This window comes from Buceros rhinoceros, unplaced genomic scaffold, assembly GCF_000710305.1.
Source record: "Buceros rhinoceros silvestris isolate BGI_N320 unplaced genomic scaffold, ASM71030v1 scaffold37666, whole genome shotgun sequence".
NCBI classification, from domain to species: Eukaryota; Metazoa; Chordata; class Aves; order Bucerotiformes; family Bucerotidae; genus Buceros; species Buceros rhinoceros.
The window spans coordinates 1-10,505 of NW_010416388.1; the positions used below are offsets into that span (position 1 = coordinate 1).

At 45.4% G+C, this 10,505-nt stretch overlaps 1 protein-coding gene across 1 annotated transcript; it reads left to right on the plus strand.

Annotated features, from left to right (window-relative positions):
* The first annotated feature begins 55 nt into the window (after positions 1-55).
* On the plus strand, positions 56-664 carry LOC104494891 (potassium voltage-gated channel subfamily B member 1-like). Its single transcript, XM_010137788.1, has one exon. The coding sequence runs from the start codon at positions 56-58 to the stop codon at positions 662-664; it is 609 nt and encodes a 202-aa protein (XP_010136090.1).
* The last annotated feature ends 9,841 nt before the right edge of the window (positions 665-10,505 follow it).

Sequence of the window (10,505 nt, forward strand, 5' to 3'; positions counted from 1 at the left end):
AGAAGAGCCTGCCCCACGCCGCACCTTGGAGAGTCCAGCCGGAGGGGGACCAGCGATGCCTCTGGGGATGAATAAGCATGGGTCTCGCTCTACTACCTCTTTGCCTCCGGACCCCACGGAGATTGTCAGGAGCAAGGCCTGCTCCCGAAGGGTCAAGCTCAACGTGGGGGGGCTGGCCCACGAGGTTCTCTGGCGGCCCTTGGACAGGTTGCCCCGGACCAGGCTGGGTAAGCTCAGAGACTGCAACACACACGACTCCCTCATGGAGATCTGTGATGATTACAACCTGGAGGAGAATGAGTACTTCTTCGACAGGCATCCCGGGGCATTCACCTCAATCTTGAACTTCTACCGTACTGGCAAGCTGCACATGATGGAGGAGATGTGCGCCTTGTCCTTCAGCCAGGAGCTGGACTACTGGGGGGTGGACGAGATCTACCTGGAGTCCTGCTGCCAGGCCCGCTACCACCAGAAGAAGGAGCAGATGAATGAGGAGCTGAAGAGAGAAGCCGAGACACTGAGGGAAAGGGAAGGGGAGGAATTTGATAACACTTGCTGTGCTGACAAAAGGAAAAAACTGTGGGACCTCCTGGAGAAGCCCAACTCCTCCGTAGCGGCCAAGGTAAGATCTCTGCATTTCTTAAGTCTTGTCTACATTGGCTGATGAGTGGTGATGCTTACACGAGGTGCTATCCCGCTACTCTTGTTTTAGTTTCTAGGCACTTGTGGCTGGCTGGATGCTGTGAGTGAAGGGGAGAAAGGCCCCTCAGATGCAAACAAGTTTTAATGTATATTTTTCAGGTAGTTTGGGAGGAGTGTGGCTTGAGCTTCCTTGGGGTGGTCTAGAGTGCTCAGTGTGGGAACAGCTCCTCTGACCCCTGGGTCAGCGTACACTGATGGCTGTGGCTGGAGGTTGTAGACTTGTTATCCAGTGGCTTGTCTTGGTGCATTTTGTAATGGAGATTTCTTCCGGCCTAAAACATGCGCGTGTCCTGCTGCTTAACCAAACTGGCTTTGAAGAAGACGAAATCTACTTGAACTTTTAGACCCAGGTCCGGTCAGGAAATAACCTCTTTGCTTCTAGGGCTTAATTTTAAATTACCCTGTGTGTATCCTGCACTCCTAGTCTGTGGGTCTGCTAAAGCTAGCATTTGAATTTTGTCTTTTCCCAGCCTATTTAAAGTCTCCCTGAGCAATACTGCTGCAGCTCTGCCTCTGTCAGTAGTTGAAGTGCTGCTTACTCTGAAGTTGGTGCAGTGCAACAGATCTATTTGAAGCTCTTTGGAGGATAAGATCCATGTTAGGAGAAACCAATGTCAGAGTTGGCTCTGATAATTTAGTTGTCTCCTGTTAGTCACATTCTTTCCTGAGGAAAATCTCTGCGAACAGTGATGCAGTAACCATGGGGACAAAAGTGAAGGGGGAGAGGTTGAAAACTGTGGGATGAATGACTGAAAAAGCATGAGAGACCAAGCAGTAGGGACCCAAACTTGAATTTTCTATGTACTAGCATCTATCCAGTATGGCAAAGTAGAAAGAGGCACCAGCTACCTCTTTAATGTTGCCCCCCGTTGTTTGTACATTCATAAATGCAAACCTCAGCTCCAGCCCATAGGAGGTCTGGCTTTGGTGGGCTACTCAAGCAGACAGACTGCTGCTTCTTCCTGTTTTTCATTTGTTGAAATGTTACACATCATGAACCAAGAGCATGTATGAAAGTTTGGGGAAGGGGTTTTTATGAAGAGTGGAGCTAAATGGCTCATTCTGGCAGGAGAAGGGAGAGGCATGGTTGGCTGATGAACCAATTATCACTTCTTAATGCTAAATGAAGCTCCAGAACGTTGGATTTTTTTTTCCTCTCCAGTGGCACAGATGACAGTGTGCTGAATGCATTAATCATTTATAAGGCTCCTTTGGCACAGTCCTGGAATCCTGAAACACAGGCCCCGGGCTTTGCTGTCAGTGGCACTGACTCAAAATCCATTAGAGACTGTTGATGTTCATGATTTATTGTCTATGAGCAGGGGTCATTCTTGCCAAACAAGTGTCTTTTGTGATTTATAAATGAAATACACTCTAGCTTCATTTTCAGAGAAAATTCTTGCAGTAAGTGCATTCGGCATTGCAGGCTCTCGATTAATTGAGTGAATGGTAATGCATTATCCTTCCCATTTAAAGCTACCCTTCTGCAACTTCGTTACTGTGATGAAAATGGTGCTGTATGTTCTTAGACCTCAAATATTCCAGCAGTTCCCAAACACGGGTTTCTACTCATTTCAAGTGCAGCAAGGAAAGTGGTGAACAATTAGCTTACAGGCAGGGACAGCAGAGCTGCTAAGCTTATTCTTTATCTGATTTTCTCCCTGCTGCTGGATAGCTTTTCTCTCATGCCAGAGTGTGCCCTTTGTTTTGATCACCTTCATGAGAATTCATTCCACATATTGAATAGCCTGGACCTGGTCTTCAGCTTCTGATGGAAGGACATGGGGAGAGGGACTTGGCAGCCTGACCTGTTATCTGACCTAACCAGCTGTGCCCAGGCTCTGTTTCAGGCTGCATTTTCTAAATCTGAGCCTCTGTCTGATAGCTCCTGGCCAGCTTTCCTCAGCTGTCTGCGCAGCGGAGCGCTTTTGCTGAGGCCGCAGCCTCCAGGAACTTCCGTCACCTTTCCTAAAGCCAGACTCTACCTGCTTTGCCAGGTCTGGGAGCTCAAACCGATCCTACAGAAAGGGAACAAAGTAAACTATTCTCAGGTTTAATGACTGTCACTGAAGGACCTAAATCACTGTCGGGAAAGTCTGTACTACTCTTTCTCCAGACTTGTGCCACTCAATGCAAAGGTTTTTCCATTTAAATGTAACAAATACAGTCCCGCTTCATGTTATGTTTAAGTCCAGAAAACAGCTACAAATGCAGGTTCTCCCCCAAACTCGACACAACACCGCTGTAAGCTGTGCCTGGCTCCAGCAAGGGGGCTTTTCTGCCGGCTGTCGGCATTCTTTGTACTTTAACATGTTTCTGCACAACACCTGACCTGACTCCTCCATAACAGCTTATTGTAAAACTTCTCGTTGTTATACTGGGACCAGTTAAATCCTGAGAAAGCAAGTTGTTTTCTCTTTGTGGTTGGATCTTTTTTTTTTAAAAAAAGAATTAAATGTGATGTAGTTCAGGATGGAAAACAGCATTCAAATAAGAGATGAAGAATCCCCCAGACCTTAATTTTTGTTGCTCCTTTATCCACTGGGGATTTACCCGTATCTTTTTGACTAATTTATCTGGCTTTTAAACTAACCTCATGGCAAGCAGTGTCTTATTTATGTGCAATACCTTACCCTGTATGTGACTGGGAAGAACGCTATTAGACTTTGTAATGCTCTTAAAGAGCCTCCAGATTTCTACAATGAGGCTTCAGACAGCTGTTGAAGCCCCTGGTTTGCTGCCTTGTTGCTCCCCCAGCACTAGCAGAGGAGGGTTTGCTCCTTTCTGATGCTGCTGCAGTCCCTTGCAGCAGTGACTGAAGCAGCACTGTCCTTGTGTGAGGCCCTGTAGAGCCACAGGGCAGCACTCCCGCCCTTCCTCAGGATCTGAGTGTGCAACAGGCACCTGAACCGTTTCACCCACCAGGCCATTTAACTTGGAGGCACTTGCTGTCCATTGCTCACCTTGGCCAGTGGGAAAACCTCTATGCACAAAATTGAGCAATGAGGGATGGACTTTCCCCTTTTACAAATAAAAAATATTTAACAGGCAGTTATTTAGTAAAACCCTTCATTTCTCCCTCTAGAATTCCAAGAGATTTTAAAGGACCAGTTTCTCCTGCTTCCTGTGACTTTATCTGCCTCTATATCCTGAGAAATACTCACTGCAGTCTTTGTGGATGCTTCCTCCTTTTCCTGCAGTCAGTGTTTTTTGCATATTCCTGCTTATTTTTATCACTCTCCCAGTCTCCCTTAACAGTTTGGTGGTTGGTTTTTGTGCGGTGGTTGTTTTTTTAAATAGCATTGCTCCTGTACTGTGGTGTGCTCATAACATCCATTTTTAACCACAGCGGACTCTCTGGTGCTCACTTCTGTCTGGATTTACCCCTGATGAAGATGAGGTGCAGATATTTTGTGGAGTAGCTATTACCTCTTGTTGCATGGTAGTTTTTCCTGCCTCTTAAAGAAAAGCAGCTCTCCAGAATCCAAGCAGAACTGCTGCTTTCCTTGGGACTTGCTGTCCATGACAGGGCAGTAGTGGCTAGCAGTCCGCCAGCACTTGGGTCTGGGATTTTAATCATAGTTTCTCTTTCCTTCCACGGTAAGCCTGGGCAGCTGGTTTCTGTCACCCACAACCCAGCTAGCAGCCCTAGGTTTCCAAAGCAGAAGTTCCTCCTGTAGCTGTTTTTTACTAACCAAGATAGCCAAGATTTGTGGGCTCACCTGCCTACTGAGACAATTGTGCCCCTTGGGACAGCCAGCCAAGCTATAAATCCAGCTAGACTTCGTGACCTCCTGAAAAATCAGACTGCAGTGGTTCCATGCTTTCCAGTAGAAATGAATAACAAATTAGACCAACTCAACATCTTAATTAACTTATATGGTCTTGGAAAGCCTCTGATCACTTGGACCTTCCCAGCAGCTCTGCAAGAACATTGCCCTTCTTGCCTCTTAGGAAGAAAAAAAATCTTTTAGTCCGTACAAATTATTTCCCTGATCAATATTTGAGCAATTGGCGTTGCGCGGGGTGTAGGGGGGAAGACTGCTTGTCTTACAGACTCCTCTGCATGTGCTGGTTTTATCTCTTTTTCTCTTGCTGTCCTAAAGGCTGAGAAAAACATGATGACATCATCCACTTTGCAGAAAGCTTCTCTGCATATCTGCATGTCAAGTAGGATGTGCACTTCCTCTCTTCCTTGCTGCCCCCACTTCCCACTTGTCCCTGTCCTGTTAGGAGCTCAGCTGCAGCTATCCCTCCATTCTGGCAGGCTGCTTCTCATCCTTTCCCTTGTTCCTACTATGTCTTTGCCAGTGCAATAATATCACATTTATCCTTGAAAACATGCAACTCCAATTCAGTAATCTCATTATGCATGCCTCTACAGCTGTTGAACAGCTTTTCTCGAGCTGCCTGCTGCTCTCTGCTGCTAATCTCTGGATGCAATGCTCAGGGATTGGGAGGTTGCTCTGTAAGCTCTTTTCTTATTATTGTTGATAGTAGTGACAAAATAAGAATGATAAAGCCTCTTGGAGATGCATTTGCTACATCTAGAGTGTTCTTCCCCCTCATGGGCTTTCTATTCCTGGCCCTTCCTTATGGCATGCAGTTTTCATTCATCTCTAAACCTGCCTGAATTTAGCGTGCAGCAGAGGAAACCCCTCTCCCGAATTGCAGGGGTCACATCTTAGCCATGTCTCATCTGTCTCCAAGACTGTCATCACTGGGCAGATGTTGACTTTGTCTGTTAAAGCCAGATTGCCCATATCTTGTTTGCATCCGTGACTTTCATTTTTCTTATCCAGCTACTGCCTTGGCTTTTCTGTTATATATAGGAGACTTTTCCCCTTCATCCAAAGTAAAATCCTGCCTTTGGAGGTCCTCAAACGCAGAGCAGAACCTCATTCCAAAGCCTTTCTCCTGGGTGTAGAGATCTGCCGCTTTGGTCTACAACTTATCGCTGGATTTCTAGCATAGCACTGTCCTGTGGACACACAAACAATTGCTGTTCTGTATCAATCTCTTTTCATCCTGCAGCTCCTCTTTGGGTACTTGTCCTTCCAGTGAACTTCTTAAATCTTGTTGTCTGGGGAGCTCTAGTTCCTGCATTCAGTCCCCTGCCTCTCTCTCCAGTGATCTTCCCACAATATATTGATGTGCTGCCAGTTCACAGGACTCCTCTGCATTACACCCTCCCTAAATTCTAAGGGTTTTTTTGGAAGCGGGAACCTAATAATACTGCCAGCCTGGTAATTATGTCCTGTGATTCTTTCCTGGCTCTAAAAAATCTTGCTGGAAGTCCCTGTCACATAGGAGACACCCTGGCCATGACACTGGCTCGTTAGTCTCCCACATACCTAATGTAATATCCCATGTTATTTCAAACTGCATGAGATGCATCTGCCAACAACCAGCTTATTCTAGGCTCTTCATGTAGGATCACCTTTGAAGGATGAGGATCCCTTCTCCATACTTGTTACTGCAGCCCTTGGATCCAGACAGGCAGCTGCCTGCCATGTCCTTCCTGAAAATGTTCTGGGTTTTTACTATCCAAGCCTGCAGACCTGCATTCTCTAAAGAATTTTATAAAAGGGAAGTTAAATTGTTATGCCTAGTAGTTCTTATGATGTACTTGCCATTTGGCCCATGAAGTATACTATGCATGAATGCATATTTGTAGCCATAACCCTGGATTTTTAACTCCTCTAACTCTCTGCTAGGAGAGCCTGGAGCAAGCTTGTGGTCCTCCCTGATCCTAAGCATCCACATCTGTGTGAGACTACCTGCATGCCTTAGGAGGGAAGTGACAAGCTTATGTGCTCGGGCTGAATTCCATAGGGGACGTGTGCTATGGAAATATAGCCAATGCTATTTTTAAAACACCAGCTCTCATTTTACCTTTGAAAAATCTGTCTGAGAAATTAATTCCCCTCATTGCTAAGTGTTCTCCCATTCTGCTCAGCCTGCAAGCAGATATGGTTTAAGGTGCCAACATCACCACTCAAAAATATAGGAAATCTTACAAGAATGGGGAATTCCTGGTTTTGTTCAGCCCTAACTGCAGAGCTTTAGTAATGGATTCAGAAGAAGAATGCTGGGCTTGATCTCCCCAGGAAATGCCAGTGTGGTGTAACGCTCACAAAGTGTGGGTGCAGCTTTGGCTGGTACCTCTGCAGAGCACTTGTGTGTGCTGCTGGGACTGCAGTGGTGGTCAGAGCGAGCTATGTGGAGGCACTCTAGAACTGTGTGGAAAAATCAGTTCTCTTCATTTTTCAAAAACTTTCTTCATTTATCACTTTTTTACATAGCAGGATAAATATCCTTGCCATTGCATTCCTACTTTTGCCCGTTCCTCTTGATCCTGAAGATCATAATTTCCTTCTGATTTCTCTTGATGTAAATGCCCCCCTGGAGAGGAATAATCTGATGTTACTTTTACAACATGAATGTTGCTATTTGCCATTGCTAATGGCAAAATATTTATGTCAAAGAAAGTTCACAGCTGATCACTTAGTTCTTGCAATAAACACAGCCAATGAGATTTACTGGCAGCATCAGAAGAGGTACAGTGTGGCCAGTGAACGTGAGCGAGACATTAATATGAGCGTTCTCTGAAGAAGCTATATGCGGAAGCTATACCTTGTCACTGCTTCTACTGTAAGAGCAACAAGGATCGGATGCTTTCTGTTGGGAGAGTTTTTCTAGATCTAGAGGCTCAGCTCTGTCACGGGCTGGGTTGGCTTCCCATGTGGTGTTCTAGGACTGGGAGCACTGGCATGGTGGGACAGTGACAGCTGAGCTCTGCTTTAAAGATCGTTGTCCTTATGGGGCCAAACTGCTTCAAGGGCTGAGTGGGTAAATTTGCTCTGTGTTCCTCTGTGCCACAGACCTGTGAGCTGGCAACAGCTCAGGGATCCCTGCCCCACGCCCTGTCCCTTAACTGTCATGCTTGAGCTGCTTTAGCTTTGGCACTCTTTATCCTTAAGATGACCTTGCCCTGAGTTTAGTCCCTGGAGCACATGATCATGTCCTGGTGTTCTTGGTTACTCAGTACAGCAAAAGCAAGACTTGCAGTAAGCTTTCACCCTGAGTTTGCCCAGCCTCTGGTTTCTCTGTGCTGTCCTAGCTTTTCTTGGCCTCTCCTGTCTCCTTTACAACCTGGCTTTAGCTGAACATGTTTGCTACCAGGACACCGTGAGGTCTCTGATTTTTTTAATGGAAAAATTCTAGTCTTTATTCTAGAGCAAGCCTGCAAGAGTGCTGAGTATCACTGGGCAAGGACTGTGCCTTGGTACCTGCCATAGCCCCTCCCAGAACACTAGCATTTAGATATCCCAAGCACACTTATTTTCTAGGTCCAGCAGCCCCAGCCCTCCTTCTGTGGAGGGTGAAACTCCTGTTGAATGTAATGGGAACAGGTGAGTATTATGGTGTCTGGACTCATCAAGCAAAGCTCTCAAAGTGCTTTGAAAAGATGGATTAGTTAAGACCAGGACAAACCTCTGATATATGTATTATCCCCATCTTAAAGTGAAGAGGTGATTGTTGCCCAAGGTCAGTGAGGAAGGCTGGGGGGAGTGTGAGTGTGGGATGACCCTGGCTTCTCCCTGTCCCATTCCACCAGTAAATTTTCAGGGTATAGGTGACCTTCCAGCGGCCCCTGCCTGCTGCTTGCATTGAGGTATTAGAGGGAAAGGTGCTGGCAGCCCTCAGACAGTTTACCCAAGGGGATGGAGTGAGAAATCAAACCTCTCCTTGTTTCAGCACAGGTATTCCTACTTAAATGAGCAGAGCCCACATGAGAAAGTCCTGGAGAACTTTGTTTGAGGAATGAGTGGTTACAGAAAAATGTTAGTATATCTAAAAGCAGAAGGTCTGTACTGGGGCATTTTCAGCGCTCTTTGGTGCAGTCCTGACTACAGGAAGAGGATGCTGTTAAGCTGTTTTGAATAGCAATATATATAACCTATGTAAAGCTATATATAAAGCTGTGTTGTGAAATGATAAACCAAATCTCTCTATATCCAATACAGTTATATTGATACGTATGCACATATATTAAAGTTGCCCTTCCATATGGGAATTCCTTTGTACCAGAATTAACCTGCATAAGAAGGTCTTTATTTTCAATTAAGAACTAATCCTAGCAACCAGCTCCACTTTGAGCACAGCAAATGTAATGAATGACTCAAATGTTAACAGGAGTAGCGTCTCCTCAGACAAAGCAGTTGCCACCTTTGATAGTAACAGTGTCTGTGTGATTGTGAGGATCAGAGCAGGGGCTTTTTGATAGTTCAGCAGCTCCTTTCAGTCCAGCCTTGAAGACCTAGTGATGTTCAACAAATTCACAAGTCTCTCCCAGACCTGTTGTCATTCCTATGAGTGTTTTTGCTGGAGTTTGCAGCTGTTCAGGTCCAGTGATGCGAACCTTTGGTTCAAGGGCTGTGGATGCTTTGTGACTCTTCCCCTGAGGTGCTTGCACTGCACTGCAAGGCAGGCAGCCTTAACTCCCCACTCTGTTCTCGGCCATGTGTCTGAAACCTGGGTTTGTACAAGAGAAATCAACGGCAAAGCGAAACCTGAAGTACTTGTTGGTACTGGAACCTGTCATTGACAACATCCGTCAGGCATCTGCCTAATCTGATAAAAAAACCCCTTACATCATTAACAAAATTTGAGTGAACAGTCAAAACAAATGGCAGGAACACTTTATTTTGAAGTCTGTTTTTTCTGCAGTATATAATCAGTTCCAGTTATGAGTAGAACTTATTTGAATGCTGTATGGACTAGGATTCAGGCAGAGTCTCTAGCCAAAAGCACAGATTAGTTTTGTTTTAAGTCCATTTGCTCTTGCTCATTTTTGAACAAAATGGAGCTGTAAATCTCATTTGCGGTACATGAACACCAGAAATGCGCTCTCATTTGTACTGATGCACAAAATAGTTGTAAAATATGATTATGCTTATCAAATTTTATTTTAGACTTAAGATTCCTTGTGGGTATCTACTGAAGCACTTCATTTGCTGGAAGAATATATTGAAGATGTGAGTGAAGAGGTCTATCTCAGTCTCACTACTTAAAATCTTTTGGAGGGGCAGGAGCTGTGGGAAGGATGCTTCCCATGACACAGGAGATCTCCTCCACATGCCAGCTATGCTTTGCTTGGCTGGTTTCAATGGTAACTGATGACAGCGCAAACTGGAGATGGAAACACATTGTGGCACAAAGCACCATGAGGAGCTTCTCAGTTTCCTGAGGACCCTTTTATATGACCATGTCCAGCCTTATCTTTTCCTTTTCTGCAGCCATTTGGTGTCGGCCGCTCCCTAGCCTTCTCTATGCTGGCATCTGAGTGTCGTAATGTTTGTCCACCCAGTTGTCTTGTGAAGGAAAGCAGCACAACTGTCCTGGTGTACTTGGAGAGGGTACAGAGGGATTAACTGGCTTCTCAGGGTTTGTGGTGGAGCAAGAAATGGAGTCATAATCCACTCCTAATCCCTGGACCACTTTTCTCTGGTGCAGCTGGATTCCAGCTGAAAGCTTTCAGGAGGCAGCTGTTAACACATGAGTTCAATGTTTCCATGAAACTGCCTAGGAATCCATTGCAGATTGGCTTTCTTCGTATTTCTGAGAGTCGTCTTTGTATCTGGCACATTCTCAACTCTGAACGACTTGACACACTCTCTGCTATTGGAAGAACCCAGCCTTTGTGGGGGAACAGGGAGCTTTCACTCCTTGTTTACTTATTTGTGAGTTTTTGGTAAATCTGGCCTTCATGGCATAAGTTAAATCTTTTTCTAAAAAGA